Source organism: Populus nigra, chromosome 4 (assembly GCF_951802175.1).
Source record: "Populus nigra chromosome 4, ddPopNigr1.1, whole genome shotgun sequence".
In the NCBI taxonomy this organism is placed as follows: domain Eukaryota; kingdom Viridiplantae; phylum Streptophyta; class Magnoliopsida; order Malpighiales; family Salicaceae; genus Populus; species Populus nigra.
The window spans coordinates 3,123,661-3,148,761 of record NC_084855.1 but is presented as its reverse complement, the minus strand read 5'-3'; the positions used below and the strand labels follow the sequence as shown (position 1 = coordinate 3,148,761).

At 33.0% G+C, this 25,101-nt stretch overlaps 1 protein-coding gene across 1 annotated transcript; it reads right to left on the bottom strand.

The window, feature by feature from the left end:
* Nucleotides 1–9,960: 9,960 nt before the first annotated feature.
* On the bottom strand, nucleotides 9,961–13,670 carry LOC133691428 (calcium-transporting ATPase 12, plasma membrane-type-like). The gene has a single exon (XM_062111932.1). The coding sequence runs from the start codon at nucleotides 13,525–13,527 to the stop codon at nucleotides 10,381–10,383; it is 3,147 nt and encodes a 1,048-aa protein (XP_061967916.1). The 5' UTR covers nucleotides 13,528–13,670; the 3' UTR covers nucleotides 9,961–10,380.
* Nucleotides 13,671–25,101: the final 11,431 nt, after the last annotated feature.

Sequence of the window (25,101 nt, the reverse complement as noted above, 5' to 3'; positions counted from 1 at the left end):
ATATTTTAATATTTTATTTTTCCTCTCAAATCTAAAACATATTTTCATGTTGTTAAGAGATATCTGAGTTTTATATTATTTGGTTCAGAGATCTTAGTTTAAAAATATATCATCAAAACTAACATGGTGTTGTTAGAATATTAAGAGGGATATTCCATGCATCCTATTTGTATAATTGAAGGGCAGTAATACTTAAAAATAAGTAATTCATCATCAACAATAATAAAATTAAAATTTATTATTTTAAAATGCTTTAATAAGCAAATACCCTTCTTATTTTAATTCAAATATAGTTAATTTAAGCATGTTTATTTTGATTTTATAAATTTAAACATGGATAAACTATAAATTTTTTTTAAAATATTTTATTTAGCTTGTATTTATAAAAATAAACAACCAATTTATGCTAATTATTTTTAAATTACAATCCATTACGAGAAACTAAATATATTTGCATACTATTCTAATATATTTACTAATTTTGATCGAAAGTCACAAGCCCATAAACCTGTATCTCCAACGCTGCCTGCTGCGCCGCCCTATATTAGTTTCTTCCTCTACGACCTGTGGCCTATATTTCTACACTCTTCTTCTTTTAAGCCACCTCCATCGTGGCCTGTGTTTCTTACTCAATGCACCTAACCCAGCTACCCTCTCTCTCTCTCTCTCTCTTAGCTGTCCACACCCTGCTTCTTCAATTCAATGTTCAACGAGGAGGGCCTGTAACCTCATCATAAGAACCTCTTCATATAACCCCTTCGCATCTGCTTAATGTCCTCCCTCTGTATTCATGTCATACTCCCTTCAGATAACTCTAGGGTTTCTTTCCTTCCTCTGATCTCCTAGATCGATTTCTGCTTCCCATCCATGAAATAACAAAATGATTTCTACTTTACCCTATCAAATTTATCTCTCATTTCTTCTTTTCTTCTTTTCTTCCAAGTTTTCGTAAGTGATTGTCTCCTAACCCCAGCTGCTTCATCTATACGTTTTTCCTTGTTTGCACGCACAAGATGCGCATTGTTTTCCCGTTCTTAGTTTTTTTCGCGGTATTTTGTTAATATATTTTTTCATTTGCGGAACCAGAAACTGCTGTTCTGCGTCCTGATTTCATCTATAAACTGAAGAACTTTCCAATTCAACCTTTTCCCTCTTCTTGATTTTTCTATAGGAATAAAATAATTTGGAAACATGTTCTTCCCTGTTAAGACTTGATAAAGTAGAATTTGTGCAGTCTTCTGATCATAGTTGCGAAGCGGTATCTCCAATCTATATAGGAGCATGCTTGAAACTACTTTCCTATACTTGCACCTTGATGATACACCTGCTTCGAGACGAAGCATCTTCTTGCTCATCAGAAAAAGATGAAGCATCCACCTCACAGTTTCGTTTTTAATTATAGCAAGAACAAAACCTTGCAGGGAGGTGACCTGATCTGTTTTTGTATGGTCAAAGAAGTTCACTAGGGAAAAAGTGAAGCTGCCAGCATGATCTATCTTTGGTTAGAGAAAGAAAGGACTAACCCTAGCTAGGTCATGCTGTGACAGCCTCACTCCTTCCTATTTGGGGACCCATGATGGATTCCAGACGTTTTCTTCAAATCTAGAAAGAAGGTATAAGAAATCACTGTAAGTATATGCTTTTCCATTAGTTTTTGTGTAAGCTTTTCCCTCCCTTCGTTTTTGTGTGTCCGGCATGCGTTTGCTCACCTTTCCCTTTTCCAATTGCTTTTGTTTTGGTCTTTTTTTTGCTTCTCTCTCCCTCTCCACTTAATAGATAGATGAAAAGGAAAATAAAGTCAAATACCATTCCTCATGTTTTGTTCTTTGCAATAAAAAAACATCTACTTGCATGAATGTAATGAGATCCCTCATGAACTCGTATTGGTCCCCAACTACATAGCTCAAAGCTCTTGTCTCTCTATGCCAAGTTTTTTTTTTTTTTGGGTTATAACCTGCTAAAGAAACTTGGTTACTTCATCAACTTTTTGTTCATAAAAAAATGCGGACAAAGACCATTATTACATGTAGACGGAGATCTCAATTTTTGTTTCGTTTCATGAAATTTAGGTCCTTCCTACATCAATTAAAGTAATTGAATTTTAGCAAGTCAAAAGTTTTATATATGAACAACACCAGTGTCGGTCACGCTTCAGTATATGCCGAGCATGTGACTACCTGAAACAGTATTCGCAATGCAACGTCCAATCTAAGGTCCAAGCCAAACATCAAATATGTTGTTATGTCGGCCACTTGTTCACTAATCATCTTCTTAACAATTTTATTCAGACCACAGGCCGTGATGTGATCCAAGGAGAGCCGACCAGTTCAATGGATTGAAAGTATGTTAGGTTGGGAGGAGAAATAATTTGCTCTTCTTTTAGGGCATTGGTGGACTCGTTTTCTGCGTGACACGGCCACTTTTTGGACTTGGAATTATTTAGGGGTCGTTGGATACAATGTCTCTGGGCTAAAGAATAGAAAGATATCTTGATGTTCATTATCTGTGGCGTTTTCAATGAGATTATTGATTAATTAGTACCATGTAATTATGAAGGGTTGTAAGAAGTCAAAGATACCTTTACCTGTTGAAGAACCAACGTGGTCACCAGCCAGAAGCAATTATCTAAAGTAGGAGAAGGGCCTTGTGCCCAAATGTGGTAGTGGTGAATAAATAAGAATGGAATGGGACTGTATGTGATTCTCTTCAGCAGCAGATAAATTAATCCCGAAACTGACAATTTATATAAAATAATGATCCTTCATTAAAATTGTCTCAAATGTAGAGGAGGAATCGTATATTGTAGGGAGCAAAATATTAATGTAACTCGGGGCGAGTGGACGGCTTGCTGAGGATTCATCGACGTGTTCAGTGTTCATAAAAGAAGAGAACAACGGGTCCCGGTAAAATACTGTTTGGATTGTGTGTAAAAACAGAGTAGCCTTGTTATATGAAATGAAATTGCCTTTAATCAACTGAATCCAATAATTTCTTGATCACGAGTCTTAAGAAATTCTAGCAATTGAACCTTGAATAGCATCCAAATGATGGGGGTTTCGCTTCCTCCACATCGGATTACAACAGTAATCAGTGTAGTTTTTTAATATTTTTTATTCCAAATTATTTTTTCAACTTTTTTTTAATTTAATTTTTTTAAAAATTATTTTATTGATTTTATTTTTTAAATATTGAATTAGTTAAAAATTCTGCTTTTTAATTTTTTTTCTTTAAAATACTGTTGTTATGATTTTTCATAATTTTTGTATTTTATTTTATGTTTTAAAAAATTTATATTTGTCGAATTTTTTTAAGAATTTAATTTTATAATTTTTTTAAAATATTATTAATTGCTATAGTATTTTTATATTTATTTTTTTTATGATTTTTTTTTAAAACTATTTATTTTATTTTATTTTTTAATATTAAACTAATTAAAAATTACAATTACCGATGATGAAAGCACTTTAACTTTTCTTGTAAATTATTGTAGATTAATATAATATTTTTTTCATGTGGTTTTTTTCTGTTTTGTTTTTTTGTTCTCTAAAATTATCTTTATAAATTTTATTTTTTAAATATTAAAGTGGTTAAGAATTGTAATTACAAGTATAAGTTTTTCCTCACAAAACACTATGGATTGATATAATTTTTTTTCACATAGTTTTTTTTTCAGTTTTTTTCATGTTTTTTTTATAATATTTTTTTAAAAAATTATCTTTGTCGATTTTTTTTAATATTGAGTTAGTTAGAATTTAACTTTGTAGTAAAACTTAATCATATAGGGAAAGCACTGTAGCTTTTCTCATAAAATATTATTGAAAATTATAATTACAACTTATTACAAATAAGGTTAAATCATGTGGGGAAACATTGTAACTTTCATTACAAAACAATATAAATTGCTACAGTGTTTTCAACATGATTTTTTCTCATTGTTGTGTTTTTTAATATTTTTTTCTTAAAATTATCTCTGTTGAATTGATTTTTTTAATACTAAACTGATGAAAAATTTAGCTTTATAATTTTTTTAAAATATTTTGAATTATTACAGTGTTTTTTTATATTATTTTTTTATTAATTTTTTCAAAATTATCGTTGTTTATTTTTTTAATATTAATTTGGTTAAGAATTATAATTACAATAAATTTAAATCATTTGGGGAAAACATTATAGTTTTTCTCACAAAACAGCATAGATTGCTACAGTATTTCTCTAAATGGTTTTTTATTTTATTTTATTAGGAAAAACAATGTAGTTTTCCTCACAAAACATTGTCAATTGCTTATGGGTTTTTTTCCTTCTAAAATTATCTTTGTTGGTTTATTTTTAATATTAACTTGATAGAGAATTTAACTTTGTAATTTTTTTTTGTTTTTTATTAACAGAAAAGCTAAATTATGTGGTGTAAATACTGTATCTTTCTTTTCAAAATATTGTGGATTGCTATAAATCATTTTGTTCAGTTTTTAAGTTTTGATCACTAACATATATTTTTTTTTCATGAAATATTGATTTTATTATATTTTTAGTTTTTATTATTTATGTAGTACTAATTTATAATTATAATATTATTAAATATATTTATTTTATAAACCGGTGATACGACGCGAGCACACGTATCCTACTTCCTCATCCATGATGTAATAGTGTGTTTAAAAATGAACTTTTAACATGTACTTGACAAGTATTAGACGCAGGACAACCTGGTTTTCGACAGGCGGCATGCCATGTTATTTAGAAAGAAAGATATTGAAGGAATTAAGAAGCTCTACCAGCCCATCTTTCTATTCTTCATCTCGAACAACAATATTAAAAGGGTATCCATCAAAATATAAACTGCTATCTTTGGAAAAGAAAGAAGGGGCTAGCACGTGAATTTCCCTTTTTCTTTTTAGCAAATATAGCGCATGATCTTGCTAGGTCATGGGATTTCTTTCCTTTCTCTTGCATCTAAGAAGCCATGAAAACAGGGCCCCATAGATTAACTACTGTGCTTGCATATTGAGGGCGGGAGAGAGAGAGAGGTAAAGGTGATAAAGGATGGAGGAGAGAGATTCGGAAGAACTCACTTCCTTGTCTGCATGGAGGTGGCGTGGACATGATAATATTCATTTTGTCTTTGCTGCTTTGGACCACTGCCATATGTTTTCTCCCTTGTTCATTACCATATATAATCTATGTATGCTTTTCAGCTCTCCTTATTATAGCAACAGATTAAATTAAATAACCCAGAAGAAGACAATCTACGCCTTGGCCCGCTGGCCCCTATATATATCCTTTCCGGCCACTCTTCTCTAGCACCCTCCTAAAGAAAACTCAAAATGTTTACATCTATATCTCTCTCACCTCGCCCTTCTTCTCCCTCTCTCCAAAATTTGTTCATCCATCGTGCACCACTAGCAGTTGAAGCTGCCAGCATGATCTAACTTCCTTGCTTCTTTATCAAGGATGGATTTAGATCATGTGGTGGTTTCACCTGTTGATGGCACCACGGAAAAATCCCAGCTACCTAGTTCTCATTCTAAATTCTACTTCGAATTTGGAGTTGATGCTCGTTAATTATGCTAAACCTAGTTCTCACAAAAGAAAATTCTATATATCCCATTTTCACTACTCTCATCTTTCCCCCATGATTTTGATTAATTTGATTTCAAGGATTCTGATTTATTTTTTTGGTTTACTCTCTCTTTATTTTTTATTTTTAAAAAGAAAAGATGCCCCCTTTCTGTTTATAGTATGAGTCCATATTTAATGTTAATTCGGTTAATTCTTGTCATTGTGTTTCAACTTCAGGAATTGCATTGTGGAATTTCTTTCGATGGCAGCTTGGATTCATTCAGTAGTTAGTATTTCTCTACTAATTATTGTGTTTTCTTATTTTATTTTTATTTATATGGTACAATATCGCAGGGTTTTTTTTTTTTGTATCTATGAAGAGTCTAATTACACTGCAAAATTCGAAAAAAAAACAGTTCAGGAGGAAGCTTAACAATGGTTGTGTTTACAACGGGGTTACAAAATTGGAGGAGAAATGTTAAGGAGGTGAGATTTGCGAGTGAAGTGTTAAATATGTTTTATAAAAATTAGAAAGATTATGGATTATTGTGAATTTTAACAAAAGTAAAATCAATTTTTGAATTTAAAAATAATTATAGAAAATAAAATTACTTGTATTTATGGTCTAAAATGAAAGGAGATGAAAACAAAGAGAGAATATAATAGTGTTAAATTAAAAAAAAAAAACAAAAGGAGTTCACAAAACTTAAGACCTTTCCCTTCCAAAAAAAAGTTAAACATTTAATCTTTTTTTGAGTTAAAATTTAACCTCTATTAAAATTTCTCCTCTCTCCAAACCTGCACCAAATACAAGTAAAAGAGGTGAAAATTATAAGGGTAAGTTTGAACCCTCTTCTACTCTTGTATCAAACATGTCTCGAGAGTAAAGGATATCACTTTTAGGGGTTTGAGAGGCATCGTTTCTCCTCTCTTAGCTTGGTTGATAAATTCGAGATCCTGTCTTATGATCCTTCATGCGTGGATTCCCTTTTAATTATTTTATTACTCATCATTAAATCGGTATTTGTTTATGACAAATTGCAATTTTAACCCTGCCTTAATTTAATCATGAGATTATAAATACAAAATTTGCATAAAGTAGAAAAGGGAAAGGGAAAGCACTTGAATCTTTGTGGCTCACAGTAATATTATAAACCTTCCGATTAAAGTAATGGTTTGATTAGGAAATTTTTGTTTATTCATAAGAATCCTCGAAAGTGATCATAACTTTACTTTATCTCCACATGTGTTTTGCATATTTCCAGATTTCTTGATAATTTATTTCTTACATATTTAGCTTTTTCTTGTCTAAAACGAACAATTCATGTTATTTTTAGACGTTTGATCATGGGTATTTTATTGAATAAATTATTATATTTGTGAGTTTCTCTTTATAGTTTTGCTATTATTTTATATTGAGGTTTTTGAAAATTAATGCGTGAAATCATCGAAAAACACTGAAAACTAATAATATTAATTTGATGTTTTTTTTCTAAAAAAATATTTTAAAAACATCTAAAAACAGAAACTTCAACTGATTACATTACTAGCAGTATAGTAATCATTCTTGTTTTATTTGACTGGGTTTTCTTCTCTCATTTTGCTCCTAGCTAGCTGTTGGAATAATATGAATGGGGTGGTTTGTATGCATGGCTCGATCTCTCCTTTTTTTCACCATAGATAAACCTCGCAACTCATCATAATCATTTACTCAAAGCCAGTAATTTGCAGGAAAAAGAATTCATATTTACTATTAACATAACATTACAGGAACTGAATTGTACATCATATATAGCAGAGACGTGAGACTAATATGGCTTTGTCTTGCAGTGAGGCATTTTTTAAACTAAAAACTCATCCAATGAAGGGTATGAATGCCTGTAACCTCCTTGTAAGAGCAAGAGCTCATTGTCATTAAGTAAAAAGACACATTACTAATCTTTCTTAGTTGGCTATTACTAGTGCGAGCAGTATTTGATTTTGGCTAATATCAAATGAATTTACTGACTAAACTCCATAAATTAAGCCCTGGATCGATTGATTAGTCAAGAAATGATGATTTGCTGCTGGAAAGAAGAAAAAACACTTCGTAATGGCAAGTTACCAACATTTTGTGGAGTCATTTGCCTTGCACGACTTTGGTGGTGGAAAAGAAAAAAACGCATATTTTCTCGGTTTAATTTATGCCATGCTAAAAGGGTACGTATGCTTATAATAATGCTAGTGTTTATCCTACTTGTATTAGTATTTTTTTTAAACTCAGGGTTCGACGTATTTTTTTATGAAAATTTAATTTTTTTTATTTAAGTTATTTCTTAATGTTTTTGAATCATTTTAAGAAAGATGCTAATGTAATGAATTTTTAAAAATAAAAAAATATTATTTTAATATATTTCAAATTAAAAAATACTTTTAAAAATAATTGCTATCACATTCTTGATATCTTTTTAAACTCACTTTTATTTGCTATTGAGCACAGAGTGTTGCAAAATTCCCCTAATAACAGGATTTGGGATGGGGAACCAGATTCACTTGACGCTATGAGAATATACCAGCTTGATATTTAAATGCAATTTAGTGTTATGTTTTTATTTGTGCTCGAGTAAATTTTAAAGGTGTATCTGTTTTGAAAAAATATTAAATCGATGGTTTTTTAGTAATTTTTAATATATATTTATTAAAAGTAAAAAAAATCTAAAAGATTTTATTTTAATATATTTTTTAAAAATATCATAGTTTTAACCATTTTATGGAGGATACGAGAAGCATGATCCGTATGAAACAGCCTTCCTTCCCTTCTATCAAGGACAAGGTGGGCTGGCCTGTTCAAGAACCAGATTCATCATGGGCTTGCACCTTTTTGTGTCGGATTCTAGGCCCATTCAGCCTACAAGGACATCTGGTGTGAAACACTAACACGAAACACCACCACATCAATGCTTTTGAGCTCCCATGATTAGGTTTTGCAATGATTTAAAAAACAATTATCTTCATCTGATGCAATGGAAGCTTTAGTATGGAATAAATAATTATGGTCGTTTTCATCGTTGATTTTTTTTTTCAAAACTTAAAAAATCTTAAATATTAAAGTAAAATAATAATAATAATAATAATAATAATAATAATAATAATAATAAAATACCCATAACAATGTCTAATGAATAGTCAATCCAACAGCAGCAGGTGCCTTCTGGTGGAGGCTTGACAGTTACCATCACAGTATCACACCATGTCCTTTTCTATCTCTTTCTATGCTAGCTTGACGGGTCGGTCGCTTGGTCACTCTCTCCCGCGCGTCGTCTGCTGCTAATTTTAAATGTCAGTTCTGCAGATGCTTATTGATTTCGAGATAGCTGGTTTGCTTTTTTGAAACCGAGATAGCTGGTTTGCTTGATGTTTTTATTATTATTATTATTATTATTATTTTAAATTATTATTTTTTTTAGTATTTTTAGATTATTTTTAAAAATAATTTTTTTATATTTTTCTAAATAAAAAATACTTTAAAAAACAATTATTAATACATTCAAACATCTTCATGTTATAAGTTTGTTTTGTAAAATATTATGTGATTCAAAATATATTAATTTTTTTTATTTTAATACATCAAAATAATTTAAAAATATAAAAAAATTATTTTAAATAATTTTTTTTATTTTTATAAAACATCAGTTAGGTTGTGTTCTCTTTCGACACCTTCTCTTCTTTTCTTTTCTTGCTGACCAAACAAGCTGTCTTTGAATTCAAAGTGAACAATCAAATCTCATCTTCTTAACGGCACTCCCAGTTTTTGTAGTTTCAATTTGAGCCTTTTCTTTTCTTTTTAAATGATGCGTGAAATGTAAATTATGAAGTTTTATTCTACTAGACAAATAATATAGCCGTTTTCGCAATTCTTAATGATTCTCAGTAACGATCGATTGTAAAATTATTTTTCAAGTCTCATTCAATCATTATCAGAACAATCCAGAGGTTTACGTTCAGATCTAACCATCTTATTCTATTTAATCAATCTTATTCTATCAAGTTAAATTAATAAAATTAAATACAAAGCAGTAGTGTGTGGTACAAGTTTAAGTCTTCAAAAACTTCATTTTAGAAAGTATTATAAAATTATCCTGGAAAACTCACTCAATAATTTAAACCTTTTCTGCTGAACTATTCTTCGACAGTTACTGGGATTTTTGAGCTCTGTTTTGCAGATTAATGATTTGGAAGGATTGATTATTCCATTGCTGCTTTTGATCCGGTCCAAAAACAGTTCATGTGGTTGATGGTTCTCTAATTACAATTTCATAATTTCTGCCTTCTGCTTGCTTTTCTTTCTAGCTGTAGCAGATTAGAAAATGAAGGGAGAGGTGGTATTATTAACAAAAGTACTTTTGTTTATGCCTGAAACAAATATAAAAAAAATGTCCTGAACACATCGATCGTGATATATACTGTTGAACTAACGTTTTGTATCTCTACAAATCTGAAACTCTGACAAAAAGTTCATAGGAGGAAACGATACACGTTACAAGAAGAGTCTGCATAACTAGTTTCATCTATCACTATAAAGCTACAAGGCATTGGAGGAGGAGTATCCTGAAAGTGGCTAGCTTAAGAGTGCGTCACGTTAATACCAGAGCAAGATAAACAAAGCTTTAATCTCAATCAACAAGCCCTTTTCTACCACATTCATGAATCTGGGATTAAGAAAGAGGGTTCGTGAACTGGGATTATGAGTAAATTGCTTCTAATGCTCAGTAACACGCTCTTATCTCAAGCTGCTTTCCGAATGCTACTCGGCCAATACCATTGTTTTTTTCACCTTCCACCATTCTAAGATGTTCCTCTGAAGTATATGGAATGCAGGACTCTTTTATATGTTGCTACCGGCCGCTTGAGGTGACTGAGGAATGGTTTGCCTGAAACTGGAATAAGTTTCACAAACCAGCCAATTGGCCATGACACAGCTGCAAATGCAATACAAGTCACCCACTGCCACCAGTTCAACCTCTCTGTACTTGCAAACTTCTTCAGGAATTCCACCATCACCACCTGAAGAACAATAGTAGTGGCGATGATTCCCAGAAACAAATGGTTCCTGTGAATGCCTTTGAATACGTTCTGCTTTTCCATATTCCTTGCATTGAATTCGTTGAAAACTTGGCAAAGCACAAAAGTGTTGAATATTAGTGTATCGTTAACCTCTGCACTTACATTGAAGATAGACTCGCCTGCAAACTGTAATGTCAATAATATTGTTATCTGATAAAAAGCTTGAGCTAGAAGATTTCTCCACATTATATTAGTGATGAGGGGCGCAGTTCGCCCCACTGGTGACATCTCCATTAGCTCATCAGTGGGTCGCTCTGTAGCAAGGGCCAGAGCTCCCAATGTATCCATGATGAGGTTTACCCACAACAACTGAACGGCTGTTAATGGAACCTCACCGGCAGAAACTGCTGCAATAAAGTTGATCACAAGAGCTGCAACGTTCACAGTTAGTTGGAACTGAATAAATTTCTGAATATTGTTGTATACACACCGCCCCCATCTCAAAACAGTAGCCACAGAAGTAAAGTTATCATCCAAAATCACAATATCTGAGCTCTCCTTGGCAACCTCAGTACCTTGGATGCCCATAGAGAGTCCTATATCTGCTTCTTTTAATGCAGGTGCATCATTCGTGCCATCTCCTGTGACTGCAACAACATGACCTTTCTGTCTCAGGCATTGTACCATTAGAAGTTTGTCGAAAGGGGAGGACCTTGCCATCACACGGATCTTATCTACCTTCTCCATTCTCTGTTCATGCGTGTAGTTACGAAATACAACACCTTCCACCACTTCTTCGTTGTCAACTTGGCTATTGAGCTCTAATATGCCGCATTCTGTTGCTATAGCTTTTGCTGTGAAAATATTGTCACCTGTTATCATTTTCACGCTCACTCCGGCAGCTTTGCAAATTTCCACCGCTTTCTTGGCTCCAAGTCTACACGGATCCTTCAGCCCAACTATCCCTAACAAGGTCAAACCATCTTCTTGTAGCCTCTGGTGTGGCTCCCCGTCGTTGTCTTTCATTCCTTCCTCTGTGATCCGTCTATGAGCAAACGCAATGCATCGAAGGCTACTAGCCGCCATACCTTGGATTATTTTCTCGATTTTACTTTTTTCATCTTCGTCCATGGCCTTTATGCTGCCACGACTGTCATAATAACTTGAACACAAAGATAATATCATCTCAGCAGCTCCTTTCCAATGAACATGAACAGTATTGTCAGTCTTCTTCCTAATTGAAACCCCGCTTCGTTTCTTCTCTGAGTTGAAAGTTTCAACATGGAGAATGGTACAACTTTCCTTCAATTTTTCCATATCCATGCCCAGTTCAGAAACGGCCCATGAAAGAATAGCTTTTTCAGTTGGACTGCCAGAAAACTCAGGCGCAGATCCTGATGCAGATTTGCAGACGCTACCAGTCGTGTTTAAACTGACTCCTTGGTGGAATACTTCAAGAATTGATGGAGCAATTGTTTTGTAAGAATCTTCCTCAATGGGTTCCTGGCCAAGCCAGAACTTGGTTACTTTCATCTTATTTAGTGTCAGTGTACCTGTTTTGTCAGTGCAAATTACTGTGGCTGAGCCCATTGTTTCACAAGCTGAAAGTTTTCTGACCATTGCTTGGTCTGCCATCATTCTCTTCATAGAGTAAGCTAGTGTTAAGGTGACTGCCAACGGCAAACCTTCAGGAATTGCAACAACCACAATAGTGACTGCAGCAGCAACAATGCGTACAACTGCATTTAACACATCATCCGTATCTGTTCTGCTACCGATATACTCCTTCTTCCCCTTGTCATCTTTTGTATTTCCAGTGAAGTAACGAACTAACATGACTACGAGCACTACAAAAGCAACTGAAAGGCCGACCTTCCCAATAGAAGAAGTTAGTTTGTCGAGCCGAGCTTGTAGTGGTGTTCGTTCATTGGAGTCACGAGTTATTGAGCTCATCATTTCCCCCCATGCTGTGTTCATCCCCACAGATGTCACAAGCATTCGAGCATATCCATCAGCAATTTTCGAGCCAGAAAATAAGAAGGGATTCTCTTGGGTGTTGACTGCTACATGGTCACTCTCTCCCGTCATGCTTGACTCGTCCACTTCCAAAGAGTGTCCATCCAAGAACAAGCCATCAGCAGGAATTTGATCACCAATATTCAAGAAGACAATATCTCCGACAACAATATCAAATATGGATATTTGCTGTCGCCTTTCATCTCTAAGAACATCAACCTTAATATTGTTACTTATCTTCGATAGCTTGTCGAATTGTGTTTCCTGTCTAAAGTTGCTGAACGCAGAGACAACAATGACCAGAAAGACTGCAACAAAGATACTCCCACCTTCGTACCAGCCCTCCTTAACGCCGTGTTGTTTGATGCCAAAACCAAGGGCAAGAGCAGCGCACACCAGCAGAATAAGAATGGTGGTGTCTCTAAAAGCTTCCAGCGCGAAAAATAAAAATCCTTTTGGCGGTGGCTTATGGTAAGTGTTGGGACCGAACATCTCACGCCGCCTTCTGACTTCTTCGTCATGATCAGTGATTCCAGTTTTTGAGTTTATCCCAAAAGCTGTGGCGACACCTTCAACTCCTCCAAGATTGTTAAGAGATGCCAAGTCTCTCTCCTTCACCATTTTAGTGAATTTCATCTGATCATCGTCAGATATATTGAAAGTCGATTCACGCCCTTTCTTCTGATTTTTGGAACCGGCTGGCTCCGTATCAAGCACAGTGTAGGAAACAGAGTGCAAAATCCCAGAGCACTGATGGCTGTTAGTTTCTGATGCCATCTCTCTTACGAGAGAAAGCATTGCCCTGACCGAGCAGATAGCTAGATAAGCTATGCGCCACCTCTTCTGGGCTTGGCTAATGGTGCTGGCAAGCAATGTGCTGCGGTCGATATGTGTTGGCTTGCTGCTTGTCATGTTTTCTCTTTTGTTCTTTGCTTGGGTGAGAAGTGACAGCGCTAGGGAGGTGATCAGAACTAGGAAGAGATAAGATAAAGCTAAATCGGGTACAGGGGAGACCAGTTTAGAAACTCCATTTCCAATTAACTTGGCTTTCGAAGTGTTTTATAATGGACTGAGCAGCTGTAGAGGTTTCAACATTAGCCGCGCAAGCTTGTTTTACTTTATTTTAAAAAGGTAATTTCATTACAAAAACGAAAAATAAAGAAACCCCCTTGAATAATTTATCAAGAAGTTACAGTATTATTGTTCAACATTTAGAGTTGAATTTGCCTTGAATAATTTACGTTCTCGTATATATCAGCGAAGTGTTAAAAAATCTTTTCAATTTAATAATTTAAAAATCACTTTAACTTAATAACTTCAATTATTTAGATAAAGTTTGAAGAACTTCAAGCATATTTCATTTCCCTTCTAGCAACTTGGACACGGATTATTTAATGCCTACCGCATCGGAACGAAGACAATCCCATCAGTCTTGCCAACAATAGAAGAGTTCATGGAAAGCCATGTATTTTGGCCGAAGAAAACCATCTTAACCAATTCGTAAAAGAAGACTAAATTTTCAGCAGCTTGCTGGTAATATTTTCTACAATATCGGTTCTAGTTACTATTTTATTCAGTTTTTCGTAGCTTTGGAGTTTTCAGCAAGCCTAGTTCATATCTAAACAATTAGTGTAATCCCAAAATTATGTTCATACTTGGCAGACAGATTTTTTAACAAACGATCCGGAAACGAATAATAGCTTAGATAGCTCTTTTGAAAACGCGGTTTCTAGCTGACTTCTTTTAACATCCACAGATGAGTTAGGTTTCACGTGGGACAGCTACTTCATGTTGAAGATTATCGGCTCAATTTAATAATTTAATACATTGCATGAAATTTTGGGATATAATTTAATTTTTTTTATTATATGATTTCAAGTGAATGTTTTTTAAGTTTAAAATTTGCATAAATTTCATTATTTTATGTTTAATTTTATGAATTAGAACATGAAAATTGTGATTACAACTTGTAACTATTTAATCACTTAACTTTAATATTATATTAAATAATAAATTTAACTCCATAGTTTAATTAAAGGATATCTTTTCTAAATTGATTTTTCTTTGATGGAGATTTCACTGTCCGGCTCCGTACTGCATCCAGTAGCCAACAAAATGAGAAAGACTCCCAAGTCATGATCGACTGTTTGTCTCAAAGTTCAATGTGGGAAGTGTGATTGTTATTTTTTAAAATGTTTTTTTTATATTGAAATATATTAAAATATTTTATTTTTAGTTTTTAAAAATTATTTTTAAAATCAACATATTAAAATGATTTAAAACACATAAAAAATTATTTTTTAACAAAAAAATATATATTTTAAAAAATACGGTTTGCACCGCGTTTCCAAATAAAAAAAAGTTCATACCTACCATTAATTATCATAATCCCTTGGACTTGTTTTATTGAATTATATCAATTAATTTAATTAGTTGATACAATGAATTATATTATTCATAACTGTTTAATACACTGAGTGATTGGATCATCATCCATGATAAACAGGTCTAAATTCAGAACTCACTTTCATAAAGGAGTTTGAAACTCTTATTTACAATTCAAAGATCTTCTACCTCCCGGCTTGTGTATTAAGATAACTTTTGATTACTTGTCTTATAATTAACATATATATATATATATAAAAGAAATAGTTAGGACGCAAATAGTAGGTTTATGAATCTTTATATTAAATTTATTTTATATTTCATCTTTATTTCTTTAACTATATATATTTCCGTTACCCTCAATTTTTGTAAAGGTTATGTAGTCGCCGTCTTATGTCGGGGTGCGGACAAATCAAAATTGTCTTTGAAATCTAAGTTGTCCGTACATCTTATGCCCCACTCCATGGAGTCGGTTGCTGCCGCCTAGGCACCATCAGCCGTTGAACAAAAACATGCGCGGCGTTTGCTTTTAAGGTGCGTGCTTTTTAGTTGTGTATTTAGGAACGCGGTTTTATATTTAACAAGAAAATTAATTTTTTTTATATTTTTAAATTATTTTAGTATACTAATATTAAAAATAATTTTTAAAAAATAAAAAAATAATTTTAACATATTTTTAAACAAAAATAACTTTAAACCATGGTTGGTATTATATTTTCAAAGACATCCTAACAAAGAATTGAAAGCAAAGATCAAACAAATTTTTTATTTTTATTGTGTTTTATGTTGCCATATAAAACTTTTATTTTTTGCGTTTAATGTTATTTTTTTAAAAAAATATAAACATAACAAAAAAAAATTTTTATTTTTAACATAGCACATTAAAATTATAAAAAAATTAATTGAATATATTTTTAAAACAAATATATTTTTAAAAAATAAATCTCTCGGTGAATTATCTTAACTGGATCGGGTTAGTTAGGGTGAATGAACTTTTAGATAGCGGGTTTAGAAAAAAGAAAAAGAAAAAGTGAAAGCTACCGTACTTGGGTTGTGCCACGTGGGTGTAGAAAATGGCATGATCTCTCCCAGCTAACCAAGCGACTGAACAGGTTAGTGGATTTGCTTTACATGATCTCTCTCCATTACATTATTTCCATCCCTTTTCACTGTCCACGCTCCCAGATAACCGGACTCTACATGCATCAAAATTGGTGGGGCTGAGAGCCAAAAGTGGAGGATGATGTTCGCTTAATATTCCAAAAGGTACGTAATTAGAGGTTAATGTTTAGTTGCAGTTTCTATCTTTAGATTTCTTTTAGAATTCCCATCTTTTAATTTTCGTGGATGATGCGAAAAATATGTTCATTTGATGAATTTGAAAAATTATTTTTCATTTAAGAAATCGAAAATATGAATGTTCAAACAGAAGACTTTTCTAGAGAATCATACAAGTCTTTGCTTGGTTATTTTGTAACAAAATTCAGATAGGAACTTGCAAGGAAAGAGATAGATTGGTATGGCCTGGCATCTCTCTTTAAAGGAAAATTGAGAGAAAAGGGACATAAGGGGCCCCGGCCCCTGCAATAATTTGTTTTTTTCCCCCCGAACCTCTTCAATAATTTATGTCGATATTGACGTTCGCTTAATATTCCAAAAGGTAAGATGTTTTTTTCTTGTTAATTACCATGTAATTTATTACATTGATGAGGACGAGAAGGCGATGTTGTTCACAGTATTGTAATAATTCTTTTCTCTCGGTCAATGGCGTAAAAAAATCGGATAGAAACTTGAAAGGGAAGAGATCGGCATGACTCGCATCTCTCTTAAAAAATTGAAAGGGGAATAAGCTGCTGTGTCAGAGGGTGTTATTGTGGTTGTTGTTTTTCAATTAATTTTTTATGTTGAAATATATTAAAATAATTTTTTTTTATTTTTAAAAAATTATTTTTAAAATAAACATGTTAAAACGATCCAAAATATATAAAAAAATTAATTTTTTATAAAAAAAATTAAATTTTTTGAGAACGCGGTTTACACCGCGTTCCCATACGGACTATTAATATAAACAAACTAACTACCTAAACATAGGATGGTTTATAAGGACGTTTTTATCACCTAAAAGTCTTGTTTTTCATTTTATATGGAGATGTTTACATAGAAAAATAGTAGTTTTCACAATCTTGAGTTCGATATTCAAAGCGTTTTTCCACCCGTTGGAATTTACCAGGCAACAATGTCATTCCAATTTCCCTCATTTTCCTCCTCCTCATAGTCAACCAACCTTCTTAGTAAACTCGACTTTGTCTTGAATATTGTGCTGAGAGAGAGCAGCTGATTGCCTAACACAACAACTTTCTTGAAGATGCCTGGTAATTTCCTGGGAACAGAGCAATCCACCATGCAATCTTTTATAAAGATGAGAAAAGATTAAAGTACTTTTATCACAACTTCCTCGAAGTTTCAATGCACGCTTGCATCACTGAATTAGATCTCGCAAGTTAGACGAGACTTTTGCTGGCTGGTCTCTGAATGATTCATGGTGTAATTTCTTTGATGGGACTGTGGCTTTAGACCAGAGAGATGCAATGACAACTACCATGATGACGTGAAGGCGGTGGTGATAATGACTTGTATACCTATTTGGCTATTTTTCTACCCGAGCCAGCTTCATGAAAATCGTTTGGATTTGTTTGGCGTTTTAAGATAGAAATAACAAATAAAAAAATAAAAATACGTTTAGTTGTTAAGATTAATAGTTCTTTTTGGGAGTTTGGTTAGAGTTATTTTTTAAAGTATTTTTTATTAATGACTTGTATAGCTATTTTTCTACCCGAGCCAGCTTAATGAAAAGGGCATCATTTGGATTTGTTTAGCATTTTAAGATAGAAATAACAAATAATAATAATAATAATATGTTTAGTTGTAAAGATTAATAGCTAGTTTCGGAGTTTAGTTGCATTTACTTTTTAAAATATTTTTTATTAAAATATATATCAAAATAATATTTTTTTTATTTTTAAAAAATTATTTTTGATATCAGCGCATTAAAATAATTTAAAAACATAAACAATATTAATTTGAAGCAAAAAATAAAAATAAATAATTTTTTTAAAAATATTTTTGAAACGTAAAAACAAACAACATTTAAAATAAAAATGTAGCATAAATTTGTTTTTATAGTAATTCTTTATATTTTTTAAACAATAAATATATATTTTTTCTTTTCATCGCTTCCGTCTATTTCTTTTTCTATGAAGGCTAATTTCTCAAGATATATAGTGAGTTTGCCCCATGTGAATTTGAAATTTCAAGCTAATAGACTTAATATCCATCAAATCGTTTGAATTTAAACATGGAGAAAACTAGCTCTCATGTCTCAATTTTGCCACTGTATAAATAATTTGTCCCCACTCAATTCAACACCACTTTGCAGGTTTAATTAATTGCTCCTCTTATTACATTTTATTTTTTCACCGTTTTAATTAAAAATATTCCAAGATATTTGTCTATTTTCTAAATATATAATATAAAAAGTATATAATTTTTCAATTTTATGGTCAATCATTTCATCAATCACAATTCCATTTAAAAATATATAAACTTAAATATTTTTAAAATAAAAGTAGTTAAAAATTACATGGCTTCAATTAAAAGTTTAGCAGGAAAAAAAAACATATGCTAAGTGTTATATGGTTAAATTTCTCGTTGAAGTTTTTCAACCTCCATGCGACAGCCCATCTCTCTGTCAAACTTTGCCTTCTTGTTTGTCGATTTATTTATGTTTGTCAAGCAACTAAGTGTTTCCCCTCACAAAGAGGTTTCCCGTACTCTTCCTTGTTGCAAAACAAGTGAAACACACAAGTATAAATTAAAAATGCAACATATATAAACACGCAAGTTATTACAGGAACCAATCACAATCTTTAGTAGTTTTAACAACAAATGAATTATATAAATCCGTATATGCATGCTATGCACAAAACTAGCATCCTCTTTACATAACCAAGGCTCTTTAGCCTATTTATAGATAAGCATATGAAAGGTTACAAAGTATACAACTACCATCCTTATATTTTGAGAAGTAGTGGGGCACTTTCTCCCTCATATTTCCATGAACTTAGTGGGTGGTTTTAACCAATGATCCTATGATCTTAGTGTCTTGAGGAGCAATCTCAGTCATGCCCCTATGATCTAGACATTTATTTATCCCATGAAGTCATGATCATAACTTTCATAACAACCAACTAACATTGTTGTGTAACTGTCAGTCTATGTTGTCGAATCTATTGTGTTTACTGCCTACCTTGAACTACCCATCATCCAAGTTCAAACACACACCAGCCCACTGCTTGCATGGGTCAATGCTGTCGATTTCTCTATTGCTGTCGAACTTGACATTGTCCCATGAACTGCCACTGTCCACCATGTCATTCCAGTAGAGTTTTTATCAACGTATTCATACTGTATTTTGACTCTGTTACAAACCTCCCCTGCTAAAGAAATTGACGTCTTCATCGGACAGACTTATGATACCTTTGCATCACATATGCTCGTTGTCACAAATCTGTGTCTCACATATAAAGCCTCTCGATTCTGCCCATATTTAATAAAAAAATTTGTTCACTAAATCTGCGACGCTTAGGAAACTTTGACATTCTCATCACCAACTAGTTTCTGAACCAAGCTGTGACTAAAATCTTCTTTAAGATCCTGCTTGTTTCCCATAAAGTCAAAACACACTTTGAGTCCTAACCCAAAGCATTGAGACCAATCTCATCGATCTTGTCTGGTTAAAGATGAAGTTGCACCTCTCCACGGTCACATAACTGTCATGTCTTCTAGAATTCATATGCGACTTTCCCAAGCTACACATAAAAAGTCCTCATTCATTTGCAATCACACATGCCAATTCCTTAACCAACAAGCTTATTTTCATGACGAGCAGACACTTTCCTAAGCATTCAAGGCTTCCATCCCTTTCCTCATGAATAATACCATACAAAACCACTTTGAAGAATCACATGAATCCCCATAAAATCCACTCAACTCCTTAATTGTTCCATATAAACATGTAAGACAAACTTTTTTTGGTGATTAACGTAATTTTATGTCAAAGTTCTTTCGGCAAGTCCCAGTATTGCCCAAGCATACACACGTGTAGCATTCCTGCATTAAATCCCTTTGACTTGTTGTCAATATGCGTACTATTATACCCAAGACACTTCATAACACCATATTTTGTTGACATAATAGCCCCGTTGTTCCCACCTTTGCTGCATGTTTCGCCACCAAAAACTCGCAACATGATAACCCAACAAAAACCAATAGTAATATGTTTTTTATCACCTTGAATCTCTCATCATCAAGATGTACAAAATAGCCACCCATACTGTCTCTTTATCAAGGCAACATGCTAAATCATCCTCGTTAATGATTTTAAATCCTTAACCGAACCTATTGACTTGATTGTTGAATCTGTTACCTAAATTATCCATCGTTAAAGTATAAACTCCTATTGTCCTCAACGCTATTGAATTGCCTCCCCATCAAGGCAACACACCATACCAAATCCATCTAGTTTGGTTCCTCAAGCAAATCTCTACATAACTTGGTTGTCAAATTCTTCACCCCAATCAGTCCTCGTTGTCAAAGTTCCTCGAATTCCCAATAACACTATTATATGGCATATCCGTTGGCCACAATTTCAACATTGTTGTCTTACTTCCGTCACCTTGATCTTCCATTGACAAGGCGCGCACACAAAATAATCTCTAAATCTGCCTTACACAAGGCAGTCTCACCCAGTTATATCCACCTCCTTTAGGCCAGTCACAAGGCGACTAAATTCCATCTTAGCCATTAAACATATATACAAGATTTATATATTTAGTGTCCTCATCACCATCTCCCATGAAGATATCATTGAGTTTTCCCTATTTGGGCAATCTTTAGCAAAGTAATTTTTATCGTATATGAAACAGCAAAATTTTGGTTTTGTCCATCATCATCAACATGTTTGGCCTCTCCCCTACCAAATTTCTTCTTCTTTTCATATCATCCTTCCCCTTAGGCTTTGACAAAAACCTAGAAGCTCCAGCAATCTCTTTGTTGGTCTATGCTCTAAAGTTTGCTAATCCATCGGCATCAGTAGTGGTTGAAGACAAGTCTCAAATCTTTTGCCTCCTCAACTCCAACTGTGCTTATGGCTGAAGTTTAGACAAAAAGTTGAACAATTTGTCCTCCTCGGACATGCTGTCAATATCCAGGATCAAAGAACTAGATCTTTTTATGTAATCCCTCACTGATCCATCATGCCTCAACTTTTTCAAGTCATCCCCTGCAATCCAAGACATGTTGTTGGGTAGAAATTGTTCCTTTAACTCTTGTTCTAGACCCTCTCATATCTTCATTTTAGGTTTTCTAGTGTTCAAATTCTCTTTGGACTTTATTTGCCACCATAATTTTGCATCACCTGTTAAATACATCACCATGATGTTTACTTAACCGTCCACATAGATCTTGGCCACATTGAAATAATAAATCATGTCCCATAAAAAGTCTTCATATCCTTAGAACTCCTTGTACTAGCAAATGGTTTTGGTTCTTGAACCTTTGGCTTGGAAGATCCAACATCCCTAACAGCGTTTGCAATTGCCCTCCTCAAGACATGCAACTTTTCCTTGACAGCTTACCACTTGCGACTTGTTTCTGCCACGAGTTTGACATATTATCCAGCAGCCTTTTCAATGATATCTATTGCCTATTCTAACTTTTCATGAAATGAACGATCTTTATCTTCAGGAATCTAACCCATCAAACCCTCAAGATGTGTCAATATTTTCCGAATTGCCTTTATAGCTTTATGCATATAAAGCTTAGCCACCAGTTTCACAAACTATCCTAGCAATGGCTCTCCCAAATCAGTCCTTCAATTTGTCAACAAAAAAGTCTCGTTGTCTTGCAAAGAATGCAACCGCGCTCTGGTACCAATTCTCACAAGGTTAAATTTCTCGTCGAAATTTTCCAGCTCCTATACGGCAACCCAACCCCTTGCCAGACTCAACATTTTTTTTTGTCGATCCACTTATATTTGCCTAGCAACTAAGTGTTTCCCCTCACCAAGAGGTTTCCCCACACTCTTGTTATGAGACAAATAGAATACACAAATATAAAAGATACAGCGTATATAAACACACAAGTTATTACAAGAACCAATTTTAACCTTTATTAGTTTCAACAACAAAGAAAATACACAAATTTGTATGTGTATGATATGTGCAAAACTTGCATTCTATACAATTAACTAGCATCCTTTTTACACATTCAAGGCTCTCTAATCTATTTATAAATAAACATATGAAAGGTTAAAAAACATACAACTATCATCCTTACATTTTAGGAAGTAGTAAGACATTTTCTCCCCCATGTTTCAATGAACTTAGTGGATGGTTTTAACCCATGATCTCATGATCTTAGTGTCTTGAGGAGCAATCACAGTCATGCTTCCACGTTCAGCAGCCATACCCCTATGATTTGGACATTCATTCCTCCCATGAAACCATAATCGTAACTGTCGTAACAACTTACTAACACTACTACATAACTGTCAGTCTATGATGTCGAATTTGTTGTGTTTACTGTCTGTCTTGGATTGTCCATCGTCCAAGTTCAAACTTGCATCAGCCCACTACTCACATAGGTCAATGCTGCCGATTTCTCCATTGTTGTCGAACTTGACAATGTCCCACAGACTACCACTATCCATTATGTCATTTAAGCAGTGTTTTTTATCAGTATGTTCATGTTGTATCTTGTCTCTGTTACACTAAGCTTCTTCTAATGCGTTGAGTAGTTGACTGGAAATTACTGCGTTAGTGGTATATCAAAATTTAGCCATTAGCTAACCATGTGCGCTCCTTACAAGAAAATACGCTCTTATATAAAAATGTTTGCTTGATGTTTTTATAGAATTGACCATGTCCTTTGGTAAATGATGTCCAAGATAATTTAATTTATCAAGTGCTTGACAAATACCTAGCCATTTCCGCAAGGAGAGATAGCTGCGTGTTTACACGAGAAAGCTGAGCCTGGTCAAAATTCATGTGAACCTGATCGAAATGAGTAACTGGGTTATCTCTGCCGATCTGTACTCTCTTTTTCTTCTTCTTTTTTATGAAATGCCGACCTCAACTAATCACCATGATAAACTGGATCAGATTAAGACTTAACAGCGATCTCTTGCATGTCCACTTTTCTTGGAAACTTGAAAATGATATTATACAATCATGTCATGAAAATATCTGCCGACAAGCTTCAATAAAGCTCCAATAAAATGAGATAATGTCGTGGCCCTTGTGCCTTGGTATCTCCAAATCAATTAACAATTTAACTCAAGTGAAATTGGTTGTTGCATGTTTCTTATTCGAGTGTTTGTTTACGTGTTATAATTTATTTTTTAAATTATTTTTTATGTGAAAAACTGATGCTTTTTATATGCTAATGTAAAAAAAATTAAATATTATTTTGATATATTTTTAATTATAAAATATTTTTAAAAATATTTTATACTACAATACTATATATATATATATATATATATATATATAAAGAGATATGGTAGCTAGTTTAGCCATAGTTTTATATATGTATATGTTATGAATCCTAAATTTCAAGATGGACTATAGCATTATATATCAATAAAAAAATATTCAATATAGTGACGAGTATATCCGAAACTTCATAAGATTTTAATTTTTTTACTGCCGAAAATTCACGGGGTTAATAAAATCATTCGTGAGAGACAAGAATTCAAATCGGAGTGACGTTTGCATGGAATTTGAGTGGTAACATATTGTTGGAAAATCCTGGACCATCTGATTGGTGGGATTTTCAGGCCACCTGTCTTGGTGAAATCCGAGGCAATATAAATTACTATTGTCCTTGACTCGAAAAAATTGACTCGCATTTTTTCACCGGCCAGGGCATCTCAAGGAAAAAAAAAAGTTAAAAGAAAAGGATAAAAAAATTTAAACTTTTCATCCTTTATTTTTATTTTTATAGCTTTAATGGAAGAGGATTATTAGAGAGTTAAAATAATATTTTTAAGTTGAAGAATTATTTCTATGTTAATTAAAAAAAATAAAAATTTATTTAATATATTTTAATGTAAAAAAATGTTTAGATTAGAGTTGTATTAGTTAGTTACTATTAATAAATAGTTGTATTGATATCAATTAAAATATAATTAACTTTTTTAAATAGTTTTTTTCATTAGTATGCATATATATAAAAATTTTATTTAGACTATTTGAAAAAAATCATATTATTACCTTTGAAGATGCTCAACAGTAAATTAAAAAAAAAATACCCCACGCTCCCTAGCATAGTTTTTAGACCCAGTCCGGTTTAAGGTTCGGGTTCCTGATTTTGACCGGGTCTTTTTTTAAAATCAAAACGACGTTGTTTTAATAAAAAAACAAAAATCAACGGGTTGTAACCGAGTTTTACCGGGTCGACTAGGTCATACCAGGGTTTTTTTATTTTTATTTTTTCTTTAACTCGGTCTAGTTCCAGCCCCGGACCAACCGGGCCAGATTTCAAAACAAAACTATGCTCCTAGGCTTTTATAAAAGAGGTGAGGATGACTCCCGTGTAGCCTTAAGGTTTTTAGAATTTTTAAAATTATAGTTTTAAAATGCATGGAAATAAATCAAACCTCTAGAGCTTTAAAATTATAACTCTTATATATAAAAAAAATATAGAAAAATAATTATAGCAGTTATTCTTTATATAATGATTAAAAAAACTTAAAAAAACCTGAAACTAGGTAGAAAAATAATTAAAATTAAATAATGACTAGAAAAATAATCTAAACTGCATCTCCTGACAACCAGCAGACCCTTTTTAGAACTCAACTTGTAAAACATACCAAGTCAATTTTAAACGGTCAGGTATAAAATTATTATTGTTTTTGCCAAGCTTATCATTTGACATGTCCATATTTTTTTGCAGGCTTTGTCATATCTATATATAGTCCATAAATGCAAGTCACAACAGGGGCTATTTGCGAGCGGCAGAAGCCAACATTAAATTACGAGA

What these genes read in the sequence shown, in the direction of transcription:
- LOC133691428 (XM_062111932.1), bottom strand. Translation starts at nt 13,527, where the DNA reads ATGACAAGCAGCAAGCCAACACATATCGACCGCAGCACATTGCTTGCC.